Source organism: Spea bombifrons, chromosome 3 (genome assembly GCF_027358695.1).
Source record: "Spea bombifrons isolate aSpeBom1 chromosome 3, aSpeBom1.2.pri, whole genome shotgun sequence".
In the NCBI taxonomy this organism is placed as follows: domain Eukaryota; kingdom Metazoa; phylum Chordata; class Amphibia; order Anura; family Pelobatidae; genus Spea; species Spea bombifrons.
Genome location: NC_071089.1, coordinates 15,936,966 through 15,964,820, shown reverse-complemented (window position 1 = coordinate 15,964,820; position 27,855 = coordinate 15,936,966). Strand labels below are relative to the sequence as shown.

General features: G+C 38.7%; 2 protein-coding genes across 3 annotated transcripts; one reads left to right on the top strand and one right to left on the bottom strand.

The window, feature by feature from the left end:
• Positions 1–190: 190 nt before the first annotated feature.
• On the top strand, positions 191–13,978 carry LOC128484098 (beta-soluble NSF attachment protein). Of its 2 annotated transcripts, XM_053460417.1 has the most exons (11): positions 191–400; positions 4,028–4,107; positions 5,887–6,003; positions 6,977–7,023; positions 9,009–9,086; positions 9,442–9,497; positions 10,243–10,327; positions 11,153–11,257; positions 11,417–11,485; positions 11,878–11,928; positions 13,150–13,978. In XM_053460417.1, the coding sequence occupies exons 1-11, from the start codon at positions 303–305 to the stop codon at positions 13,252–13,254; spliced, it is 891 nt and encodes a 296-aa protein (XP_053316392.1). In that variant the 5' UTR covers positions 191–302; the 3' UTR covers positions 13,255–13,978. The 2 variants fall into 2 exon arrangements, with proteins under 2 accessions (XP_053316392.1, XP_053316393.1); XM_053460418.1 differs by lacking the exons at positions 191–400; positions 4,028–4,107; positions 6,977–7,023.
• A 6,950-nt stretch (positions 13,979–20,928) lies between these two features.
• Positions 20,929–26,387, bottom strand: GZF1 (GDNF inducible zinc finger protein 1). The gene is made up of 5 exons (XM_053460588.1): positions 25,051–26,387; positions 23,817–23,911; positions 22,959–23,126; positions 22,032–22,189; positions 20,929–21,415 (listed from the first exon to the last, which is right to left on the bottom strand). Exons 1-5 carry the CDS (start codon positions 26,385–26,387, stop codon positions 21,074–21,076), a joined length of 2,100 nt encoding a protein of 699 aa, XP_053316563.1. The 3' UTR covers positions 20,929–21,073.
• Positions 26,388–27,855: the final 1,468 nt, after the last annotated feature.

Below are 27,855 nucleotides of genomic sequence, written 5' to 3'. Positions count from 1 at the left end.
AAGAGACGCATTCATAACGCACCAATAACAAAGCTGCAAATTGCCAAGATTATTTAACCAATACTGAGGTTATTCGTAGCCATTTCTTGCCCTCGTCAAACATGATACCGATAAGCCGGTTCTCTGCTTTGCGTCTCTCTGACAGCTGTAGAAAACTAGAAACTACATCTCCCAGCATGCCTAACAGGAGTAGTGGAAAGTGACGGGTGCCGCCGAGGCTCATTGTCTGTTGGTGCAGGAGACTAGCAAGAGAACGCTAGAGCTTGAGAAGGATTTCTGACTGGAGTCCTCTCTACGACACCATGGATAACACTGGCAAGGAACGAGAGGCCGTGCAGCTAATGGCCGAGGCGGAGAAGAGGGTCAAGTCATCGCAGTCGTTCCTTAGGGGTCTCTTCGGGTGAGAGAACCGACGAGCAGGGAGGGAGAGGCCCGTGGAGTGAGTGTGGTGTGAGCGCAGCACCGATAAGGGAGTGGTGCTGGTGACATCCAGACATTTGGGTTGTAGCGCGATGACTGGCAGAAACGCTAAGGGCAAATGTGTCCCCGTCAGTCTGACTACAATTCCCATCATTCGCCATTAGCTTGATTGCTGCAGTCACCCAGCCCTGCACTGGTGTCATCCATTAACAGTGTCAGTACCCCTGATTTACTTCCATGGTCGCCCAAGAGCCCAGTATAGACTAGTAGAGCCCACATATCGCAATAGATAAAAGGCAACATTGATGGATGCCATGGAGACGGTATAAAAATAAGTTTTATCACACCTTAATATAATATAATAACACATCCTTCCTTCAGGGCACAGAGTGCTCAAAATAACACGCATACACCGTATGTAAAGGATTAGAAAGTCGCCATTTATGTGATCTCCATATTAACCCCTTCAACCTAAAGCCACACTCCTTTCTTTCTTATACAATAGAAGTCCATTACCTACCGGCCTCTATTACGGATTTCATTGGCAGGGATGAAATGGGCCGGATCTGCTAAGTAAGATGTCAGCCATGTTTTGTAGGCATTGCCGGTCAGTGGTGTTTCCCTGGAGACTGCACACATGACGGTGTTTTGTTTTTTGTGTTAAAATCTAATTCCCAAGGTCTGTTTATATTAATTCATGATTGCCTGTCTACGGTTTTCTTTGCACCTTTGTTTTCCAAGACAGATTACTTTGTCATGCGGAGAACATTCATGCTTTAGTTTTGCATTCGCTTTTCCCCAAAACACGCAAACATGGCTTGGTAAGGCGTGATATGATTGTGCCTGTACGCGTTTCCTACAAAGTATGGGTCGCATGTGTTATATATCTATGGTCGTGAAGATTGATTTAATGGGGAATTAAAGGAAACTTGAATGAATCATGAAAAATGAAATATTTTCCCTTGAATTGAATAACATGATACTTATTTTGATGATAACATTATTTAATATAGCTACTGTATTAAAAAAGTTAAGTATTTCATGTCGGTTCATTGGGTCCTAGACAGGGGGGGTGAATATGAGAACTTTTAACATAGCATCCCTTCCAGAGTCGCATCTAATTGTTTAATTCTATAACGTCCTTTTATATTTATAAATATGTGTGTGTGTGTATATATATATATATATATATATATATATATATATATATATATATATATATATAATATAGCACTACGGTATCTGCTGGCGCTGTATAAATAAAATAAACGTAGTGTTACCATGATGTCTGGCCCACTGATTTCCCTTTCCCTTCTGGTATAATATTAGGAGTATAATAATCCTATTGTTACATTTCTCCCCAAATTCTGATGCTGAAAGGTTTGTAAGGTTGTGATACTTGTATCTTGTTTTTATATCTTGTTGTTATACCTTTTGTCATCTTGTATCGCTGTCTGGTTCTGCACAGCTTATTTTTCTGCTTTTCAGCCATAGAAATATATAATAATATGCAGGAGGTATGTTTCTTTTCTAGTGGCAGACACGGTATATAAAAGTCTTTCTGGATTAGACGCACTGGAACCTACTATTTCGTTTTGCAGTTAATATTTTTCTCAATTACAATTACATTTTGACGTGTAACATGCGGTGTTCAGAGTAACGAATGCCCTCGACGGGAAAAATGACGCTGAACCGAATCATTCATTGTTCCTTCACCCCTGGCTTCTCTTCTACTTCAGGAAAATTAAACCGTAAAAAGGGCTTGGATGGGAAATCTTAATTTTAACTCCGTGAAAGGACGCAGCACCGCGTCAGTGCATTCAGTTGTTTTGCATTATGTCTGATTACCTGGCCTTTCCTTGCAAGATTAGTTTGCCGTTTGCATTCGGATTAAAAGCCCTGTCGTCGGTATGATGGAATACTCCTGGCACGCATTAGGACATCCCTTGTTGCACGTTCCCAAGGGCTTGCCGGCTGTAGCTGGCTTTTTTTTGTGTGTGAGATCTCCTTCAAAAATAAGAAAGGGACTTAAGGGAACATTTAGGTTGGTCACAGATCTCAGTAGAGATGCTGGTTCCAAAAAAAAAGAAGAAGGGGAGGAATAAACGATACATGATGTGGTTTGTTTTGGACAATGTTAAAGAGACAGCAGCATTAATGTGAAACGTGGGTTAGATTCTTGAAACATGGTAAGAATTTTTTTGTTGTACATCTCAGTAATTACAGTTATAATTCAGTTCCATTAATGATAACGGATGCCAGATACGGTGAACTGATACGGACCGGGTCCTGGTCCTCCAAGCGTTATGGGTCCTGGTCCTCCAAGCGTTATGGGTCCTGGTCCTCCAAGCGTTATGGGTCCTGGTCCTCCAAGCATTATGGGTCCTGGTCCTCCAAGCGTTATGGGTCCTGGTCCTCCAAGCGTTATGGGTCCTGGTCCTCCAAGCGTTATGGGTCCTGGTCCTCCAAGCGTTATGGGTCCTGGTCCTCCAAGCATTATGGGTCCTGGTCCTCCAAGCATTATGGGTCACTTCTTTCTATATGACATAAGCTATTGAAGCCCTTCTGGCTTCAAACGTGAAATGGTAGAGAATTTTAAGCTTTTATAACTGATTTGTATTGTCAATAGTTTCCTTCTATTGTCAAAAGATTCCTTGTTCATAATAATAATCTATAAACATATAGATTGTTGCATAGAGTCTGAAAGGCTTCTCGAAATTGGAACGAAAAATTCTTATAAAATGTAAAAAAAAACAACGCACAGCAGAACATTACCCAGGAAAGACTAAGGGAACTCAATATGTATATACTGGAGGAAAAAAAAATTCTTTCATTTATTCATAATCCAAATTTCATTTCAATTGAATCTGAGGCTCAAAGGCAATGTTAGGAAGTTTTACTTTACAAAGAGGGTGGTAGATAAGTTGAACGGCCTCCTAGCAGAAGTGGCAAGGTTAATACAGTGAGGTACTTTAAGCATGCATGAGATTGGTATAAAGCTATTCTGAATATAAATTTAGTCTTAAGACCAAGGTTAATGTCTTTATAGCATGGAAAATAGACGACGGGATGCGCCGAATGGTTCTTACTTACCGTCAAATTCCATTTTTTTTACTGCTCGGTATTGCCGGCCGGCAGTGTATTTTTTCTTTTTGTGAGGGTGTCAGTGACAGTGATAGTCAGTAGAGGTGTGTAAAGCGTTTTGTGATTCTTAAAAATACAAATTTATTTTGGTACTTTATGAATCGCTCGTTTGAGCAGAACCCTCCTCACCTGTTGTCTCTGTTAGTCAATTTGTTATGTTATATACTACTTGTTATGTCCTGTCTACCCATTGTACAGCGTTACGGAATTTGAGGGCGCTATATAAAACAATAAATAATAATAATAATTTGCCCCCAGTAATAGTTCAGATTTGGATTTTGGTTCAATGAATTAGAAACAAATGTATTTATGGATGACATGGAACATTTGTAAAATAAATCCAAAGCTTGCCATATTGAGGATAAGAAGTTATGAAACCTGTTTACTTATGTTGCTTACCTTATTTTGTACTGATATTATTATTACATATCACACTTAACAAAAGTATCTGCTCCGTTTTCAGTGGCAACACAAAAGTCGAAGAAGCCTGTGACATGTACGCCAGAGCAGCCAACATGTTCAAGATGGTTAAGAATTGGAGCGGTATGTAGAACTTCCAATCTGATACAAAATAAAGACGATCCGTATAGACTTATAGGGAGATGGATATATAGATATATTTATTTATGTAGATATAAAGGTAAATATAGTGACTTCTCTATCATATGAAAACACCTGCTGCGCGGGTAATAAAATAATTATTGCCTTCTTGGCTAAACTATCACCGATTAAGGAATCTGTGATGGACAAACACTCACTAACTATATCTGGATACTGGTGAGGTTAAAATAGTCTGTTTTGGAATTTATGTTTGGCTTTTAAAAGTATAATCACAGAGGGAATGGTGTGTACCCCTTTTACAAGGCCTGCCCTACTCTACCTCGGGCACTGGTAGGCAGGGGTGAGCATATGGTTAATGGCCCTTGGGTGCAGTATTTAACACATGTATGCACTAACACATGTATGCACTTAACAAGCAAGCTTGCTCTAATACTCACACACTGTTCACACACATTCTCTTACATACATACATACATACACACAAACTTTCTCCTACTCCTCATCTCCCAGGTGCCACTATCCATAGGCTTACTCCCAGCACTCCCAACAAAATATGCACACACTCAATAAAAAAAATAATCAAGTGGAGTACTTAATTATTAAGAGATAGTAGACAATGGTCAACGCCATCCTCGCTTGGTGAAGACACACACTTACGCTAACACCATATGCTAACACCCCCCCTTTCCATCATCTGTACAGCTCACACTGCTGTCTCCAACCTTGAGGTTCTTTTCCTATGGAAGTAATGCAAGAGTAATGCTAGAAAAACTATTAATCATAGAGCTGCCCCTGTGTCAAAGCAATCAATACCTTTCCAATTAACATATCACCCACACCCAACATGCAACTTCAACATTACTTCACCTTGTGGTGCAAATAGTGACCTAAAATAAAACACTGTGGGAGCTTGAGCCCAGCATATATTGCTCTATTTTGAACACTGCAGTAGACTTAAAGTGCATTCGATAATATCATTGTTTCCATTTTTTATTTTAATCAGTTTTTTCTCTGTGCTGGTTAATTTATTTTTGGTGTATTTCGCAGGATGTACCGCGTCATTCTTATATTCATCAAGGACTGGTTTTAGAAACCTAGAATATTTGAGCAGATAATAGCTACTAGAACAGTCTAGTCTGTCGTAAGAAAACTCAAGCCTTCTTAATTCTTCAGTCATAGCCTTATGAGAAATGTTCCCTCTGGTTTTTAGTCCTCTGTGTGCAGAAATCATGTGTTGTGCGCATTTTGTTTTCCTGTTACGAGAGTATATGTGCACTGAATGCTTGTGCAGATCTAAGCCTGAGATAATTTTGGCACAGCCTCTCAAGAGCTGCGTAAATTGTTGGCGCTATATAAATAAAAGATAATAATAATAAATAATAATGGCCAATAAAACTATTTCCATGTTTTAATATAATACAAATATAAATGCGATCTATGATGTTGCATATGTGTAAGTTTCTGTTGTAGGAGTATGTGAGTGCATATATGTGTAAGGTTTTAGAGTGGATGTGTGTATGTATGTGTAACTGACCATCATCATATCCCCCACATCATTCATTCACAGCCCCCACCACGATCATCACCCCATATTGCATTACAATCACCCCCCTCCATCTTCATACCCCCTAACATAACTTCTCATCTCCATATCCACCTGGAATTATTTGCCTGCTGTTAAAAGTACTCCTTGTGTATTATAAACGCCTTAGAGAATACTGTTCATCGTGAATGATGTCATTATTGTTAATCTGTTTCTAGCTGCAGGAAATGCATTTTGTCAGGCGGCCAAACTCCATATGCAGCTACAAAGCAAACACGATGCAGCGACAAGTTTTGTAGATGCGGGAAATGCATACAAGAAAGCAGATCCTCAAGGTGAGAGCTCACACGCGTGTTCTAGGCTGGGGCTGCTTGTATAAACCTCCCATATATGTTACCTTGATACAGGGATAGGCAAAGTGTCTGTACAAGGACACTAGTATCCGTGGTGTGAAGATCTGTAGAACATCATTAAGTTGTCCACCACATACCCCTGTAAATGTTCATCATGAGCAATGTTGGTGCCTACCACTGCCTTGATAAAGGTCCATTTATTGGGGCAAAAAAATAACCATAAACCTTGTTGTTGCTTGAATCAAGTAAACTTTTATTTATAAAAGTTGGTAGACTTGTGGTTTCATCTCACTGACTTCATTATACATTATGAAGGACCAACCCCAGTGAGCTTCCGCTCCAAGAATCACATTTATGGCCCGATATAAAGCATGTTACCCACGATCAATGTGTAAGTTGTTTGCAGCTGTGCATTATATAATTATTATTTATTGATCATCATGTTCCACAGCCCTGTACAATGGGATTTTACCATTTGTGTAATCCCCGTGCACATACTCCCTTTAATCTGGCAGCAGTAAACTAGGCTTCTGGTCCATATCCTTTCGAGTTTGTCTGCTATAACCAGTGATGTAATTGAAGGATTGTTGGCTGTGTTAGAAAAATGCTTATGTTATCATAAATATTATTGCTGACAAAGACAGTAGAAAATGTCTAGTCTATGATATATCACGAGTTGCGCCAACATATCTACTAAGAGGCGTAACCTGCTTAAACGGTAACCAATCAGAATGATGCATGCTATTAGAAGCAGATAAGAAGTATAAGAAGTTATATAAACCATGTAATCCAAATACGTAATTAGACAACGCTTCGACTTTTGTGTGTTGTGTGCCTTGTCTCGATTATGTGCATAATCTAAATTAAGAAAAAACTTTTTCTGAGGAGAATTCGACCATTAATTCAACCAACAGGCTGAGATGTTTTTTTATATTGTCTTTCTTAATGCAATCAGAGGCCATCAACTGCTTAAACGCAGCCATCGATATTTACACAGACATGGTAAGGAGCAGGATCCTGTGGGAATGGGAAGGTTAGCTGTTACTCTGTGTTATAGTTGGTCAGGAAAAGAGGACAGCATTTCTTGGAAGCTAGAAGTACTTGTTTTATTCATTGTATGTAGTGATCAATGTATAAACCCAGAAACATGTTAATAAATTAACACTTGGGAAATGTGCCCTTTTGATTAAGAACTGTCTCTTTTAAAACACATGACGTTAGTTTCACTATGTCATGATCTACATAAATCATTTCGTGGCAACGAAAAGTAAGTGTACCCTCTGGAATTACCTAATTTTCTACATTAATTGTTCATAAAATGTGATCTGATCTACATCTAAGTCGCATGTATAAACAAACACAATGCGCTTAACCTAATAACACACAAACAAGGATAATCATTTATGTCGTTATTGAACACATCCATTAAACATTCACAGTGCTGATGGAAAAAGTAAGTGAACTATTGGATTTTATAACTGGTTGAACTCCTTTGGCAGCTATACTCTCAATCGCTTCCAGGAGCTACGGATCCGACCTGCACGACGTTCAGGAGGAATTACACCGTTCTACCTTACAGAACTGCTTAAGCTCAGCCACATTGTTAGGATGTCTGGTGTGAACGGCTCTCTCGTGGTCATTCTACTGCATTACCAATGGATTAAGGACTGGGCCATCCCAAAAGGCTGTTTTTTTTTTTTTGCTTTTTTTTCCGATTCTGGAGTAGATTTAGTTCAATGTATAATGCAGCAAGTCAATGACCCTACCTAACTTCTAATGAGCTTCAGCTGGCAGACAGCCACCCTGACATTATCTCCCTGATGACAGAAAGCTTTCTAGGCCCAGAGGCAGCAAAGCAGCCCAAAATGATGATGCCCCCCGCCGTACTTCACCATTGGGTTGATGTTTTTGTGTGGCTATGTGGTTCCCTTTTTACGCCATACATTTTCTTCCCAAACAATTTAACCTTCATTTCACCAGTTCACAAAACATCTTCCCAGTAGCAAGGTGCTCTTTGGCAAAGTTCAGCCGAACTGCGATGTTAAATTGGAGAGTGGCAGATTTCTCTGTGTTGTCCTGCCATGGACAACACATGGACTGTTCAATGTTTTGCATGTGGCAAACTCATGAACAGGGATGTTAACCAGGTCCAGTGATTCCTTCAAGCCTTTAGCTGTTGCACTAAGGTCCTTTTTTTTTTTAACCTCCTTAATCATTCTGCGTTGTACCCTTGGAGTCCTCTTGGCTTGGCATCCCCTTCTGAGGAGAGTAGCCACCATTCCAAATTGTCTCCCTTTATAAAATTTTATGTTAAAGTAGCTCTAAAACACACCTCCGTTCTTGTTTCATTGATTGGACTCCAGTTTTTCTAACTCCTGACACCAACTAGCTTTTGTTGAAGTGATTAGCATTGTGTATTTAATGTGGACAGGAATTCAATACAATCATTTCTGTATTATTAGTTAAAACAGATTGTGTTTGTTCATTATTGTAAGTTAGGTGAAGATCATATTTAAAGACAAATGTATACATAAGTAGTGGTAATTCCAAAGAATTCACTTACTTTTTCTTGCCACTATATTTAATTTGAGTGTTATCTCTGTAGAGGTTTATACTGCTGTGGGGTAAATGTAATTATTTCAGAGAGATTACACTCTTCATCCACCCTATAACTCTCTTGGAAGCCATCCGATTACTGTCGTTCATGTATTAGTCTTTTCTTTGTATAGATATACATTGTATTATGATTGGAGAACAACATTGTAAATATTGTATGTGTCTTTTTGTTGCATGAATCAGGGGTGACTCAAACTCAACACGTAAAACATGTTCTTATTCACAATTCAGTGGCCATCGCTGCCATTGTTTTCTTTAAATGTATAAATTATTTGATTTATTTCTCATAATTTTCCTTGTAGCCTCCGATGCTGGTAAATTTTATACTTAAGAAGAAATGCTTACATTTGATGTTTTTTTATCTGTAACAGGGGAGGTTTACAATTGCTGCAAAGCATCATATTACAATTGCGGAGATATACGAGACTGAGCTGGTAGACATTGAAAAGGTAAGGTCTTGGCTACTTGTTCTATGTTTTTGGTATGAGGCAAGATTAGTTTTTTCCCCTGACAATTCCTTGCAAAGTTAGTGAAGAAAATACCATGAACATGAGCAGCAGCCACATCTCCTGCGTGTTTTTCATGTGATGAAACGTCCATAGAGAATAAAAAAAATGACAGCTATACTATTTTATTTATTATGCTTAATACGCTAGAGTGCGCAGTTAATGTTTTTTTCTAAATGGATAAGCATGTTTAAAGCCTTCTGCTTGACCATAGTGACTCTTGGCTGTTAGTAACCTGGTGTGCTGCTACTCTTAGGATATGAGTGTAATAATAACTATTCATTGTGTCCCCTGTTAGGCAATTGCACATTATGAGCAGTCCGCGGATTACTACAAGGGGGAAGAATCAAACAGGCAAGTGCATAGATCCTTGTTTTATTATTACTTTGTCTGTTAATATTTTATAGATTTTAATATCTAAAATTTTATCTGTCATAACGTCAAGATAATTTTTGTAAAATTTAGCCCGGAAGCTCCGTCTCTTTGTCATATAGACTAATAAGAATATCAGAAGTGAGGTGCAAGGAAACGCAAAGTGAAGTCCTTGGCAGATTATGTTCTTGTTGCACCAGTGGCAGGCGGTGCATCACAATTAAGGGGATTTAAACACATGGTGATCTTATACATTTATAGCTGTTGTGTACACCATCACAATTAAATGTATTAATTTTAATATATATATTGGTTATTTATATGAATGAATATGCATTTTTTTCTTCTACCTCTTAAATAAAAGCTAGTTGTTCAAAGAGTGAAGACCAAGGTGACCTAATACTGTACTTTAGGCTATCACTGCTCTGGACTTGGAAATGTAGGGTATATTTTTAAATAAAATATGGTGATTGCATTTGTATAAGAAAAATCCACTCACCGCTATTTGGTTTTCATGTTTCAAAATTGCTTGGGAAGAGTGTAGAATTCTTATCATTGTATCACTTTTGAAACGGAGAACAATTGACAAATAGCAGTCCGTGTGCTCGATGGGATGGTTTTTGTGAATACAGCATTTTTCTTTGTTAAATATTTATTTTTTGTGATCGGTAATGCATTTATATCATTTTCTTTTTCCTATCTGTAATGTATTCAAACCTCTCTTCAGCTCTGCTAACAAGTGCCTCCTGAAAGTAGCTGGATATACAGCACAATTGGAGCAGTATCAAAAGGCTATTGAAATATATGAACAGGTTTGTGCATTTGTTGAGTTGTACAATACTGAGCAAAGACAAGCCTCGCGTTAAAAACCATTCCATATCTTTACCTGGTTTAAGTGCGAAATTTGTTATGCAGAACTGGAAACTTGTCTGTGATCAATGGGGGGGGGGAATAAATTGTTAATCATAAATTTGTTCAACCATAATTTCCCGTTTCCCATAATTTATGTGCATCAACATCTCGCTGCTGATGCAAAACTCTCAGAGCTATTATAACATTCGATGGTCTTTTTTAGGACAAGGTAGTAGACCTTGATGTGCCATGTGGTGAAGGTCAAACGCTCATAAATGAAACTGTAGCTACAGTGTCGTGAAAGTATTATTCTATTTTTGCATATTTGTTATAATTGCGTCATTCAGATCCTCAAACTAATTTTAATATGAATCAAGCAATTTAACCAAATGTAGTTGATAAATGGGTTCAACTTCACTAGACACACCCAGGGATGATTTCTGTCGGCCCTGTTGATTCTCAATATCAATTAAAATAGAAGCAAATCTATCTATGCAAAGTAAAGCAGGCTAAAAGGTCTCAAAAAGCAGCACACAATTCTGCGAGGTGAAGAAATTCAAGAACATATGAGAAGCAAAGTCATTGACATATATCGGGTAACAAAGCCATTTCTAAGGCTCTGGGACTCCAGTGAACCATAAGAGCCATTATCTACACACAGAGAAAACTTGTAACAGTGCTAAAACTTAACGCGAGCAGCTTGTCTACCAAAATTACTCCCGAAAAGATTACATTTTGTGAAACTCTCTATTGGATACGTGTATTCTGATTGTAATCTCACCTAGGTTGGCGCAAGTGCAATGGATAATCCTTTGCTAAAGTACAGCGCAAAAGAATATTTCTTCAAAGCCGCCCTCTGCCATTTTATTGTAGATGAACTAAACGCTAAGGTACCGTGTTTCTGTATTCATTTTTTATTTCTCCCGGATAGTGGGAAATGAATTTTGCATGTGTTGCTTAGTGCCATCTGGAGTACAGCTTGCTGGTCACGTGTATAATTAGCACACGCCGTTCTTGTGTTCATCTGTGAAATTCCCTCTGTTTTGCAGCTGGCAGTCGAGAAGTACGAAGAAATGTTTCCTGCGTTTTCAGATTCTAGGGAATGCCAACTTTTGAAGGTATAAAGCAGGAGCGTGCGAGGTTTGGTGGCGGGGAAGAATTGGAGGTTAGGGTTGAAAAACATGGGGTGGGCTTCACTACCAGATATCGGCATGATGTCCATGGGAACTGAGATTAAGACGGAGTGTTCCCACAGTCTGACCGGAACGTGTCTCCAGAAAAGCTGGTAGCTGTTGTGGTAAGATATGCTCTGGTACCAGGACAGAAGGCTAATGATTCCGCACAGAGACAAGGAAGGAACACATTTATTGGGAAGTAGCCATAGAAAGCTTAAAAATTATTGATAAAGTTTGGTTTAGAACAGGAACAGCAAGGGTGACGTGATAATGATTCAGTGCAGTGTTCTGGCTATTGGAATGAAATCAATACCTATATAATTTTTTTTTTACAGAAATTATTAGAGGCCCATGAAGAGCAGAACTGCGATGCATACACCGAGGCAGTAAGTAGAATATGTAATCTGGGTAAAACACATGGATGTAGGTGTACATATAGATACACGTAAATTACCCTTGCTGCCGCTTGGCCATTTACAAATAACTGTTCTTCTTAGATGAAGGGGTCAGCTAGTGTAGAGATCCACGCAACCTGCTTCTCCACATCACCTGCGCTATAGCCACATCACCCTCACCCAAGTAGTCCCTCTTCTCTCTCATTCCTCTTCAACCTCCTAATAGTTTGTAAGCATGTAAACTATGGAGTCTCAATATGTATACCTTGGAGGAGAGAAGACAGAAAGGTGATGGAACGATTTAAATACATTAGAGCTCACATTAAGAGGTACATTTATAAGGGCTTTGTTCAGAAACCATTTATATGATCATATCGAATTTCCTATAAAGAAAAAAATATGGCGAATTTTTTTTTTTTTTTTTTTAGTTTGAAAAATCTATTACTCATCTACAAAGCCTAATGAAAAAAACTGCTAACCAGATTGTACTATTTGTCCTGAGTTTAGAAATACCCAGTGTTTTCATATGTTGTTGCATTTTTTCCACGTTGTAGTGTTTTGCTCTTTCAAAACCATTTTTTCCCCAAATCTCATAATCCTGCCCCATGTCCTATTTAGGACATCTTGGAAGCTGGCCAATTCAGTTTACCCCATCAATATTTTTGAAAACTAGACACACAAGGGTAAATGGTGCATTATTCTGTCACCAGCCTTTTTTGGGTTTTTTTTTTTGTCAATTAATACCTCAATGTCAATTCCTGAAGTACAAAAACACACATTGTACTTCAGATTTTGACATTTAAGCGAAGAAAACTGATCTTAGATTTCTAAGCTTATTTAATGCCATAACGTCATTGGACGTTAACTGTCTGTTTTTGCATGACATGCCTGGCACGCCATTGGTCGTTAAGTGGTTAATATAAGCTCTCCCCTGCCCGACAGATGGATTTACCAGATAGACCTTAGTCTAGAATACCCTTGAAAATACAAAAAGATTTTTTTTCGCCATTGTTTCTTTTTATGTACTTTGCATCAGTGATTCCACCAGTTGTGAAACTTCAGCTACTTAGGGTCATGGGGTCACTCCTGGCATAGGCCAAAAGTACAAGTGAACTTAAAGGTGAAGCGCCCCTTATTTTCCTGGTCTTTAATGTACAATGACATGTTTCCATTTATAGTGTTGGTTGCATTTTCTTTTTTCTTTTTTTCCAGGTTAAAGAATTTGATTCAATATCTCGCTTGGATCAATGGCTGACCACTATGTTACTTCGTATAAAGAAATCATTTCAAGGAGATGTTGATGGAGACCTGAAATGAAGTGAAGTATATACAACAAGCCCACCTTCCCATTTTGTTTTTTTAATATATATATATATATATATATATATATATTTATTTTGGTTTCCCGAAGATATTCCTTGTCATTTTTGCAGATTCACAATAACTGATAATGCAACACAGTGTGTAATGTGTCCTGCAGACATTTATTATTTTTGGGTCTGAAAAGCTGTTATTGAGAGATTATTAGAGAATATTACATGTTTGTTTGAATATCTTATTTACTACATAAAATAAGTTATTCATTAATAATACATAAAATAATATACTACAAATAATAAATACAACGAAAATTTAGGCAGTTTTCCCATATGGTGGCCACAAATAACCATCTACAGGTCCAAATTGTTTAGGAAGCCTGTAAGTAAACCTATGGTTCATGTCTCAGTTTGTGACTGCATTTAAAGCAGTGGGTGCAGACATTCTTGAGACAATGAGTGTTTAGATAAAAAAGCCAAAAAAACTAAGTAGCTACTTCTGAATAGTATATACTTCTGGTTTATTCCCTATAACCTTGTTTTGTTTAGAGCTTTTTCTTTTGAAACATTGAGTGTATTTTCTTAATAGACAAATCAATGAGTTGGGATGTTACTGTAGAAGACGTGTGAGCATAAATGTTCACCTGGCCAGCTAGGACCAGCTTATTAAATTCCTGCAAAAGCCAACAGTACTGATAGCAGACTTTGCTCACAGTTTAAATGGAAACCCCCCCCCCAAAAAAAGGGGATTCAAATTTAATATTTTAGATCTTTCCATGTGTTTTAATTCCTTTCTAGTTATGGATTATTGGAAGGCTATAAGATGGTTACATTTAATGTCTGGTCCTATAAAGAAGATTAGGGTATTATTATTATTATTTATGGTTTTATATGGCGCCATCAAATTCCGTAGCGCTGTACAATGGGTAGACAGGACATAACAAGTAGTATATAACATAACAAATTGACTAACAGAGACAACAGGTGAGGAGGGCCCTGTAAAAGGATAGTCAAGTTTGATTATGCATAATTAGTACATAATTACCTTTCATATCATATCAAAGGTATTTAGAATTTTCCAGTTTTTTTTTTTCTGATTCACAAAAAAAGGAATGTTTATATGGAATGCTAATTCTCAACTGGATTATTACTATTAACCCTTGTTCTTCATCTATTGGTTTCACGCGCATCGTTGTTGGTTTTGTGATTTATACCTTTTTATTTTTAATTTGAGATGATCTAAAAACAGTATTTTTGCACAGTTGTGAAAATATGCATATTGTGTTTCAATGTCACAAGATACCTTAGGCACCAGTTTTTTTTGTATCGTAAATGTGGTCTTCTGTATCTTAATAGACACTTGGTAGACTTTGTTAATGTGTTGTGGATGGCATGTATGTGTCAACTAGTGTAAAATGTGGTGCCGCACTTTCAAATGATACAAATGACAATCTGTCTTCCTTTTTATGTGTCTCATGTAATCAATAAATCCCAAGGAGAAAATGAAATGTCTGTGGCTTTTTTTATTTTTGTTATCTTTGCATCATCTCGTTGATAATGTCAATTATATACAATAGCATTACTGAACCTGATTCCTTACCACACTGCCTGTGGTTAATAATAGAATAGCTCGGTTTTATTTACCAACTCTGACTAATGAAAGTCTGCGTTGGAATGGACTTTGTTCGCGTTTCTGTAAACAGTCAACTCAGTGTGGTGGTTGAGCAGGGAGCCTAAATATCACGTGATCGACAATGTTTTCAGATAAAGGACATTAAAAGGAGCAAATTGAGATGAAACTAGGTTTTTGTGAGTGCTGACCTACATCATTGTATAGAACACTGGGTTTATGCCTAAGGAGTTTTTTTTACCCCATGCGACTTCTCCTTTAAATTATATTTGGTTGTTTAGTGCAATCTCCAACCTTGTTTTCCCAGTGGATCGCTTGTCTGCACTTTTTAGGTCGACCTTTAAGTTTCCTTTATTCTACATTTTGCAATTCATTATACTATATCTAATGTTATTAATAGATTAATATAACCAATAGATCTGTATTATAATTCAGCCTTTTATAAATGTCAACGAGATTGGGCATCTTAACCACTTGCATTATATTTTTGGTAGAATAGGATTGTTCTAACAGTTTTCGATTTGATGAGAGCATGGGGCGAGGAAATACCGTATTTGCTCGATTATAAGATGAGGTTTTTTCCAGAGCAAATGCTCTGAAAAATACCCCTCGTCTTATAATCGAGGTCGTCTTCTAATCAGACCTCATTCTGCTTCGGTCGTGCTGCTTACCAGGCTTTGATCGCGAGCAACGTCTCTGCTATTAGCAGCAGGAAACAGGAAGCTAGCACAGTCCTTACATAACTCTACCTCCCCCCTCCTTCCTCTGGGGGCGGGGCCAGAGAAGTTGCTCGCACAGCCGGGCCCCTGCAGAAGTCTGCGAGTGGGAGATCTGCAGTTCAGGTAAGGGGGTGGGGGGTTTGAGCGTGTGTGTATGTGTGATTAATGGAATGAATGAGTATTTAAATGTTTGTGAATGAGTGTGTGTGTGTGATAGCATGGATGTGTAAGGGGGGTGGGGGTGGTAGCATGGCATAGGGAGGCTGCAATCACACTTCTAACATCCCCAGGTTCCAGCATGTACTGGCTGCCTTGGCTTGATAGGAGTGCGATTGCTGTTAGCAGTATATATATATATATATATATATCTCCAGAAATGCATTTTAACCCCCTATATGCCACTCAGCCCCATGATATGCCTTTTAACCCCCTATATGCCAGAGTGGCATATAGGGGTATAAGGCATATCATGGGGCAGAGGGGCATATAGGGGGTTAAAAGGCACATCATGGGGCAGAGTGGCAAATAGGGGGGTATAAGGCATTTCTGGGGGCAGAGTGGCAAGCCTGGGGGCAGATGTGCATAACTGGGGGGGGGCAGGTTGGCAAATAAAAAGAAATAAAAAATATATTTTTCTCAATCATAGCTTTTATTAAATATGAAAATTAGTTTACATGAATTAATATTTACTAGTAAAACTTTTTTCCTATAGGGTAGTCTTATATTCAGGCTTTTTGTTTTTTTTCCTAAATTAATATTTTGATTTTGGGGGGTCGTCTTATAATCAGGGTCGTCTTATAATCAAGCAAATACGGTAATACATTCTGTGTGCCATCAAGCAATAATGAACCCAGTCCTGGGAATGTTAAGCTCCTAACTAATGCCAAAAACAACATTTTGGGTAAAATATTTCTTCAAAAATTAGTTCCTAAAATGTTCCTAAAACACAATTTGAATTTTTTCAACCTGATGTAGCTGATAGTTGATGATGAGTTTTATAACGAATCACAACCCCTGTCTGTAAATCGTAATCTCTCTCTCTCCATAACAGCGGTTTTATGCAAGTGCGCATCGGGAGAGAAGGGCTGCTGGGGACGCAGCTCAGCAGTTTACATGGTAAAGAAGATTAAATAAAGAGTAAATAATTGTTTCAGACAAAAAGGTAATGGAAGTAGAGAAAAGGAACAGAGAGGAATGGAAAGGGCGGGTGAAACCCGGGCCCTACCACTTTCGGAGCACCTTTTGCAAAGAGGCCTGGGTTACATTAAGCTTTGTTTAGTAATCAGTATAATTTGGAGGTATAAAGCTTCAAACGAAGGGATTACTTTACCCTTATGAATATGAAGTTATACCTAATCATTTTTTTTTTTACCCTGAAGTGATCACACACACACACACACTGATTTCACTATCCTTTTCATAACCGTGGTATTGGATATGGTTTGTATACTGCTACAGCAGTGATGCTTTTGGATGGTACACTGAATTCTGTAACCTGTACTCACAATAATGATGGTAGAGAGGGATTAAGTTCTCTCAACGCAGCCATCTGTCAGCTGTTTCCCGAGTAAAATAGTTGTTCTAAAACTGTTCTGTTAGGATTAAGTCTGTCTAATCTCAACAAGACATACAGGGAACAAAAATCCAATGATAAAACCAAATATTTTGAAATTCCGAATTTTCATAATTGCATACATTCTGCTATCTCGTAGTTCCTGGTTTACGTTCCATTAAAAATACAAAGTTTTTATAATATAACTACAGAGAGGCAATTTAAAGGAACAGACCAGTCTTAGTAAATCAAATGTTGGAGCCCAAATGCGCTTTACTGCATAAAGAACGGTGACTGATTCAGGGAGCATACTTAAGTACACGTCCCTCACGTGTGCTGTACCACTATGCACTGGCCAATGGGAGGTTAACTCACATGAATGGTGGATGACTGTGTGCAAGTTAAAAGCAAAGGGTTCCGCTGGCATACGTGATTGACTGAGCCCAGTTCATAAATCTATTGAACCAATTGTTCATCGTGACAGAAGCTCAGAAACGCAGAAATCTGATTTTGTAATTACGATAGAAAGCAAATACATTCACCAATTTCCATGCAGCAAAACTGACCCTAATATGTGTTAACAAAAATAATTGTCTATCTTTAACGTTAACAGCTACATGAATGGGTGTATTAATGAAATATTTTGCTTCCTTGAAATGTGTTATGAATGAATAACCTCAGAACACATAAGAAAAGTCCTCATCTCATTTAACTATACATGTATGTGGGATCTGCTCAGCCCTTCTTCCTGGGGTTGACCCTACATAATGCATTATGATGTAAAGAAGTTGAATATTTGGCCAATCTAGTTGCTGATTTATCTTACTAGGTCTTTGGCCCTGTCACTGCATTACTCTCTACTGCTTCCGCTGGCTCCATTCTAGGTATGAAATCGGGGGTCCATTGCCACAAATATTAACCCCTTAAGGACCGGGCTCATTTTTCGTTTTGTACCCTGTGGGACCGCAGCTGTTTTGACACTATTGTGGTGCTTGTGTTCAGCTGCAAATTTCTCCTCACCCATTTAGTGTACCCACATAAGTTATATATTGTTTTTTTCAGGACAAGATGGGCTTTCTTCGGATACCATTATTTTGATCGTATCATCTTATTTACTATAAAAAAAATAAAAAAAACATGGTGAAAAATTGAAAAAAAACACATTTTATGACTTTTATTTGAAAAATCTTTTACTCACCTAAAAAAGCAAGTAAAAAAACTAGCTAAATAGATTCTACTACTTGTCCTGAGTTTAGAAATACCCAATGTTTTTATGTTTTTTTGCTGTTTTTTGTAAGTTATAGGGCAATAAGTACAAGCAGCGTTTTATGATTTCCAAATCTTTTTTAACAAATCTGGTCAGTCTGCCTCCATCTCCTCTTTGGAAGATCTTTGAAGCCAGTTAACTCAATTTAACCCCCTCAAACCATATATTTTTGAAAACTAGACACCCCAGGGTATTCCAAATGCTGTTATTTTAACCCTTTCCATGCACCAATTATAGAACTACACTTTGTCAAACTTTGTAATAGTAATTTTTTTTATTTTTTTTTTCACACAAATTGTACTTTAGTTATAGATATACAGGTCCTGATATATGTCACTGTAAAACAACCCCCCAATATGTGTTCAGGAACATCTCCTGAGTACAGCGATACCCCACATGCATGGGTTTGTCAGATTGTTTGGCTGGTAAAAGGCTACTTTTGGGGCATGCGTAATCCAGGTGGTCATTTGGTCATTCTGCCTCCATCTCCTCTTTGGAACATCTTTGAAGCGGGTTAACTCAATTTAACCCATTCAAACCATATATTTTTGAAAACTAGACACCCCAGGGTATTCCAAATGCTGTTATTTTAACCCTTTCCATGCACCAATTATAGAACTACACTTTGTCAAACTTTGTAATAGTATTTTTTTTTTTATTTTTTTTTCACACAAATTGTACTTTAGTTATAGATATACAGGTTCTGGTATATGCCACTGTCAAACAACCCCCCAATATGTGTTCAGGAACATCTCCTGAGTGCAGTGATACCCGACATGCATGGGTTTGTCGGGTTGTTTGAGATTTAAAATGCCACATTTGGGAAGTGCGCTTTTTTTCTCCATTTTGGTCAGTCTGTACCTATGCCCTATCTTTGAGCTTGGCCACTCCAGTTTACCCCATCAGCCATTTTTTATATATATTAGACACCCCTTGGGTATTTGAAGTGCTTTTATTTTAACTCTTTGTTGAGATTTTTGAGAAATTTTAGCACTTGCTCAAAATAATAAACTTTATTTTTTTATTTTATTTTATTTTTTTAATACTTTTTTATATTTTTTTTTTACACATTTTGCAATGTACTGGATGGTTCATCTAGTGACATCACTGCATAATTATTTTTAAATGTTAGCACTTTTTTTTTTTTTTCCATTTTTTTTTTTTTTTTTTTGAATATTTTACTAATCACATAGTGATTAGAAAGCTGGGCTCCATTGACTTGCATGGTTGAATGCAGTACCTGTATTCAACCTGCAAGTGGAGCCAGAGTTCTCTAGAGGGTCTGGAGACCGTCTAGCTAACTCTCTCATCTTTATTGTTTATTTTCCCGGGCCGCCGCCATCTTTCTTGATGGCGAAGATCACCGGCAGCTGCGGCTGTGACCGCTCTCCGGAGCGGTCACAGCCCATCCAAAGGTAAGTGTTTGGTGTCGCTGGATGCCTCCTGATCGAGGCATTCCAGCGACACCATTTAAGTTTAGGAGGCGATCGTCGATCGCCTCCTAAACGCTTTTAAAACGGACGTCCGCCGCCATACAATGTATGGCGGCTGTTGACGCCCCGGGGAGGGGCCAGACATGGCCCCCGATGCCGATCTCGGCGTTACTGAATGCCTCGACATCGAGGCATTACAGTAACGCCGTTTAAGCGAAGAAAGTGATCGTTGATCACTTTCTAAGCTTATTTAATTTTATGACGGTTCAGGACCGTCAAAGGTCATTTAGCGACCTTCATGTCATGACGGTCCTGAACCGGCAAAGGTCGCGAAGGGGTTAAGAAAGATGAAACATGTTTGTATGCAGGTGGGACCAAAGAAGAGAATGCTCAGTAAATGAATGGCACATGGGATATTGGCAGGTCATAGATCCTCCAGCAATGCATTCTAAAGGTGTACCAAGTATAATGGAGAAATCTAACTCTGGGGTTAGTGAAGGAAAAAGAATAAGACGGAATAAATCACTCAAAGCAATTCAACTTGACCTCATTGAATGACGGTACATTCTACGGTACAAACGCACAGAAAAAACTACATTAAAACCCTTCCATGAGGCGTGGAATTTGTATGATGCATTGATGCACCAGACCTGAGAATACTAAATGTACCATAACCAAATAAACACAGCGCACAAGTGAAAACAGAGCAAGAGACAGTGCGAGTCACTTTACACTTTAATGTAAACGCTCTCTCTATTTTTCATTTTATATAATTGGTGGTTAAGTGGTTTTGCCACACAGATAGTACATGCTGTGGCCTGATTAAGTCATCTGCTTGTTTTTGGCTGATGACATCCTCGAGATCGCAAGCTCTCTGCCCAATATATTGGTTGGTTTCTACTCTTGTCATACCCCTTGAATATATGTATTGCAAGAAGCTCTGCGCCAATTATTGGCACTATATAAATAAAAGATAATACTTTCCAACTGTAAAAATATTTAGTAAGGGGCATTGAACCGAGGCCAATATCTTTTTTTCCACCTACTAAAATTGTATAAAAAAGAGCAAGAGACTTATTAACAAATTGGAATGCAATTTATTTACACAGGGAATTCCAATTAATAACAATAATAAAAAAACAAATCCTGCATGTTTTCATTTTATGAGATTACATTATATTAGACTGAGCTGAAGCCAAGGGACAGGCGCAGACTGAAGCTATTCCATGTTCACCACGGCTTGAATAGGTTCAGTCTGCGTATGAAGAACCGTTAGGTGGTTTAACGTGGTGGCTATAAACACTTCCTGAGGTATGGCCGAGCAGTCTGCCTTGCAGCCTAGAACCGAGGCACTGCCATTTTCATGCAAAATATCCACCGTGGCTGGCACCACTGTCAGGCTTTGATAGTGCCCATTTTCTGTGTAAGTCAACTTTTCGGTAGGTTTAGGTGAATCGTCACACTCGTCCTCCATAATGTCCGCCTTTTGGGAAGCATCGTCTTTAGAAGCAGAGTCCAAAACCACAAGGAATGATTTCCATGGGGTATTTTTGTCATGTATCTAAAACAAAAATAAGATAGTAGCTACATGGTTACTGGAGCCTCACAGTTGCCTATTACTTATTTAAATCTATCGCCGTTACAATGCTTATTAGCTAATTATTAATTTGATGACTATTGCCAAGAACCATAGGCTATAGCCACATGCTAGGTTAGAGGGTCACTCCCAGCAACAATGCAAATTTCCACAACCTATAGTTAATATTTTATATAAAATGCACAAAAGTTGAGAACATTGATAAAGAGACAAAGTTTCAAAACATTAGCACGTTGTTCTTGTGTGTAGCATTTAATAAGTACCTTGAAATTTAAGTAACGCATGGTACCTTCTTTTTCTTGGATTACTGCTATACAATGGACCAACTACATACACAGCACTCGGTGGGGTATCGCACCTTCCTTGCATGTACTCACTCCCTAAACTGAAATACACCCCCGTACATCCAAATCATTTAAGATATAACAGGACTACAAGTCCTATTATGAGTTGAGGATGGAGGATATTGTCATTCAGCTGCACGATGGCTGGATTTCATGACCGGACAATGTGTGCCTTTTCAAAAACCTTCTCATAACCAATGAAATAAAGATAAAAATGTGAAGAAGCATTCTCTTACAGTTGTATGCCTTCGCAGGGTTGATTTATCGGTAAACGTGCGGTGACACGCGATGCACATGAATGGCTTTTCTCCCGTGTGTATGCGATGGTGACGCTGTAAGGCGTTTAGCTGGGTAAACTGCTTCCCACACTGATCACAGCAATAAGGACGTTCCCCTGAAAACACAATACATTTGGTAAGGACACTCATTTTGTTGACTCAAATTTCATGAAAACATCGAGTGCAATACTGTAATTAATGGTAGGAAAAGGGGAGATACTACATCTGAGTGAGACCCAGCAAAATAATGGGGATCACATGACAAATGTCTCCTAATTGCAAAAACAATGCTTCGCTAGTTGGAGGAGTTTCTCCTGAAAGGAGACACTGAACATGTTGCACAAAGATAAAGTGTTCATTGTCTGATTTAATGTTAATTACAGAACTCATACAATCCTTGCAATATCGCAGCTGTAACATTTGACACCCAAGATTTAGTCAACGGGGGCAGATCAGCAGTTACGACAGCAGATGCAGAAGAGACGCTGCCCTGGGTCAGGCCCAAGGGAGTTCTATATACAGTGTATCTGGAACACAACAGAAAATAATATATATCTATGATGTCAAAGACACAATTCTCTGCCAAAGTTACTGCAAAACTTGCTGAAGTGAATCAGATGGGATATATCATTTGTTGTAAATGAGCCAGCTTACATAGAGCAGGTTTGCCCAATGCAATTTTTTTAAACCATATGATACAGTGAACTTGTGATATGATCAGATAATTTACGGCTGGCCTATAAAAGGGTAAACGGTGTTTAAAAGTCTATTTGCAGCCCTGACCCTGAAAAGCCAGTGGACGGGCGGTATGATCGGAGAACAGGAGAGTCACAAGTTTTCTGTCCTGTAGGATACACAAATAGGAAGCTTTGGTATTAGCATTACCAGTGTGGACTTTAATGTGCTGGTAAAGGGAATTTCTCTGTGCAAATGTTCTCATGCAGATGTCACATTTGAACGGCTTGGATCCAGTGTGAATACGATTATGATGTTTTAAGTATTCTTTGGAGGCAAAGCTCTTTCCACAGGTTTCACACATGAACGGTCTCTCTCCTGTAACAGAAACAATGTGAAAATGACATTTCTGCAAAAAGTGTGAACAAAAGAAAGCTAAATAAAAACAAAACAAAAAAAAGGCAACAGAAAGGTTTGAGAGAGAACTATTTAATCTATATATTTTGATGAACAGATTGTTACAAATATACACATGAAACTGCGCTTTTAGCTGTATATGAATGGCAAATGAGCTGTGACTGTGTTTGGTGCATCTCATCCAGTCATTTGATACAAGCACTAGCCCTAGTTTTCTTAAAAGAACAGCCTAGTATCCAACATCGTAATTTATGACTAATAATTTATTGCAAACTTTCTTTTTATTTTACTGGGCTACTTTTATGTTCTATAGTGAATAAACAGAAAGCTTTATATACATATAGGCTCAAAATGTTACCTACTCTGATGCTAGAATAAAATTCACTTGCAGGGCATAAAACTTACAGATCTATACTATACTACAGTGCAATTTACTGCATGCACACATGCGCACTCAGATTGTAATGGGAGGCATTGCTTGCTATATCCTGTTTACCAGTTGTACAAGGTGGTGGCATGTTATGGAACTATATAAATCAATAAATAATAATCTTCCTTCTCCCATGTCTGATTCTGTCAGGGGTCACTGGGGGTTCAGCTTGAGCAGCAGCCACACAATAGTGAAATAGAATAAGGGTGACGTGTGTTTACCCGTGTGACATCTTTTATGGTAGATGAGCATGTGGTTCTGTGTAAATTTGACTCCACATACATCACAGACGAACGGCTTCTCACCAGTGTGAATTCTGGAGAAAAGAAAATCCAGCGTTCAGTTACCACACATTTCAAAACGTGCGCACCCTCTAAACCCTCAGGTCTGCAGATAAAAAGTCAGCAAGTTTGAACTAAATGAAAGTTTTCTTAAATGCTAAACTGCATTATTGGATAAAGTACTGTATATAAGACTCAAAGCAAAATGCTTTATTCCACAGGATTTCCCTTCGAAGAGATAATATAATATTACCAAGTGCAGCTGAACCTGAAAGACATGGAATGCTCAAAGGATCCATTCAACCAAAGATTGGGGTTTAACTGTACAACTATTGGACGCACTCAAGCAATCAGGGATATTCACATTGAAAGTATAATATAAGAAGGCTGTGAAAATTGTCTTTATTGTTTAACCCTTTGAGCTTTTCTTCAACACAAAAAATATACCCTGCTTTCATAGATATCAAAGAATTGCAAACCCAGCAAAAGTTTATACAAAAACAAATTGTAAAGTGTGTATGATACAATTATTGGCAGCCTTTGGGTGAATACTTTGTGCTGCCTCCCTTTGCCACACACAACACACATTTGTTAACTTGAACTTTGGCACCGACTTTTACATTTTGTGCCACCTCACTGTGCCATGCAGAATGTTCGGTTGCCAACCTCTATGACCTGTATGCTTGCCAGTTTAAACGCATTTAGGAGCTAGAAAAAGGCAATGGGGGCATGTTAATGCAGTGTGCATTAACTTGCCCCCATTGCCTTTTTCTAGCTCCTAGCGGCACAGATCACAGAAGTGCAGCCATCAAGAAAGTATAGAGATGGTGTTTCTAAGCAAAACACTGCATGTTTAGTGGTTAACTAAGCATCAGTAAAGCACGCAGTTTACCTTTCTAATCCCTGAGAAGAAAATTGGTCATGACTGCTACTGCAACGATCCAGATCATGTAAAAAGATTGCTAACAGTATCACTGCTCCAGAACCTAAAAGACTAATGGTGCTTATCTCCTCGTCTGGTGCACATTTCTTAGCACTCACTTTACATGCAGTGGTATCTGCCAATATAAAATATAAAAACATACGTACAGGATACGTAGTACTTACATCTGTCACAATACTGGTGAAACAGAAGATTCAAGCATTTTGTTTACACTATGATGTCTGTTCCTACCTCATATGTGTTTTAAGTGCTGAGGTCTGAGAAAATTTGGCATCGCACTGCGTACATCCGTAAGGTTTGTCACCTGTATGCGTCCTCTCATGAAGTCTCAAAGCAGTTTTGGAGCTTAGACCCTTACCACATTGTTGGCAGAAATGCCTCTCACCCCCACCCTCGTGGACCTGTAGTATGTGTCTTTTGATGTCTTTTTTCCTTTTAAACTTTTTCCCACAGAGCTCACATGGAAAGCGACGTTCATTGCTATGAACATGACGCTGGTGACTTTTCAAATTACACCGATTCGCAAAGGTCTGCAAGCAAATTTCACATTTATATACAACTTCTTCAGAATCCGTGTCAGCCTTTTTGGAGTGCAGTAAGTAACCATTTTCATCTAAATACATTTTGTCATAGATGGGGCAAGTGTTATCCTTGCTGTTTTTTTTACAGCTCTCTTTTAAATCACAACGGCTGTCATCGTCTTCAGCCTTAATACTATCCTCAGTCTGCTCATCGCTCATTTCCTCGCGGTGTGTATTTTGTTCTACGGATGCGCCATCACCCACCATACAAGTCTCTGCATTGTCCTGCTCCTCTCTCAATTTCCTCGTGTATTTCTTCTTTGGAATTTCAACCACAGCCTTTTTTCCAGCTAAGCGCCCACTAGATCTTTTAGATTTTGCATTTGAGAGTTTCGGGGTCTCTTTCACAGTTTCTGAATTGTCTTCAGAGTTTGTAGCGGATTCAATAGGGAGCGTCTCTTGTGCTCTTTTTCCATCAGAGGTATCAGGAAACATGGTGGCGTTTGCAGTTTGTGCATCCTCTTCAGAAGCGGACTGGATATCAGACAGAGAATGCATATGCAATGCACTTATGTCTTCTGTTTCTTGCGCCTCTGAGAAATTTTGTAGATCCAGCCACACGGATTCTAGCATTTGCTTTTTAATTTGGAAGCAGACGTCTTCCAGTTCCTCACACTTAAGTTTTTCGGCAACATCTATCATCCGCTGTACTCTGTCTTCCTCCACCTCAACCTTTGCTGTATATATAAACTCAAGAAACGATGCAAAGTCTACAGCATGTATGTCACTGAGCAATACACAAGCACCGGAGCCATCCAATACATTTTCTTTAATAAACACTTCCTTGAAATATTTACTCGAAGCTGCCAGAACAGACTTGTGAGCGACAAATTCCACTCTATTTCCGTCGTGCTCCACTTTCACCGTAGCATCGCAGAAGTGTCCGAGAAGCCGCAGTTGATACATTTCATTCAGCAGGCTGGCAGGCAAAGTTTTAGACTCCAGCAAAATAGTAGCGTTTTCCATCTTGCCACTCTGCAGTGACATGTGCCTGAATGAAATAAATAACATACGTAAGCAAACAAGATCATCATAAGAACAGGAAAAAAATAAAATATATTATATGCCACCCTCCAAAGCAGAGGAAAATATGTATATGGTGTATATGACAATCTAAGCATATCTATGTGTTGTTATAGCAAATGTGCAGAACACAACACTTTCCTCCCATTGTAGAGAATCTCCATGCCAACAGCACAGAAACAAACTCAAATGTTATGCTTTTGATGGGATATATGCAGCATTTTTGCAAAACACATACAATGCGCGTAGCAGAAAGCTAACATCCAATCAGAGGATACCACCAAAACATGCTGTAACAGAATAGTTATATTTATTAATATAATACAGCTATCTGGGCAGGATTATGTTACACTCATAGTAAATTATTATTTTTTATTATTTAACACACCTCACCTGTCTGGGACCAGCTCGGCTCATGCCTGGCCTGATTTTACCCTACCTTTACATTTCAGATCAAATAAGGGTAAGACCTGATTGGACAGCACGCAGCCAATCACAGGAGTCTCCTCAGATGCACTTATAAAAAGGAGAAACCGATATAAAGAAATCATCGTATATCAGAGCAGCTGACGGGCAGGCGTGTACGGGCCGCGGTAAGTGCCCGTGAACGGTTTACCTACAACAAAGGCTGCAATTTCCTCCCGTAAGCGGAGAGAATATCCTGAGACACGACTCCAAATAGCGCCGCTTAAAAGCCAACTCCGCCTCGGTTAGCTGCGCAGTCTGGAAAACCGGGTAGGATGCATCAGCTTCGGAAAGGTTCCTATCCAGCTGGAGCCCTGTGCCTCACCTGTTGCGCATGCGCGCAGGAACTCATGCACGTCAGTGATGCGACGGGACATTGCAGACGTCATCGCGTAAGCGTCCTGCGTCAAGCTCCCACGCCGTGCAGTGGAGAATGAGCGAAGTGCGCTGGTGCATTTATGAGGAGATAGTAGGGCTGTGAGCGGAGGAGTTTAACGGACGGAGTAATTGCAATATTTCCAAGAAATCTGTTTTCTTTCAAACGGTCTCTCTGAGAGACAGCCATATCCAACAGCCATTTCATTAATAGCAATCCATATTTAGTGTTCCCTCACAAGTTACGAGATGGGCTTTTATTTTAACCATATTCATATAAGGAAAAAAATGGGATTACAAAAAAACACCTTAAATTTAAAGGTATATGAATTAATGGCAGATAGTGCTAATGGGAAAAATACCAAAAATATACTTGTTAACCAGCCCTGATTTGAAAACCACCCCTATATCCGTACATCCTTTTGTTTTTAATTATTTTCTTTTTAACCCCTAGCTTACCCTAACCCTGTCCCGCAAACTCCCCACTAACTACCCACCCCCACTAACTACACGATGTAAACTGATAAATATAAAAAGATTAACTCTTTAGAGTCAAGTTGATATTGTTGAATCTATATTTGTTTTAAACCTG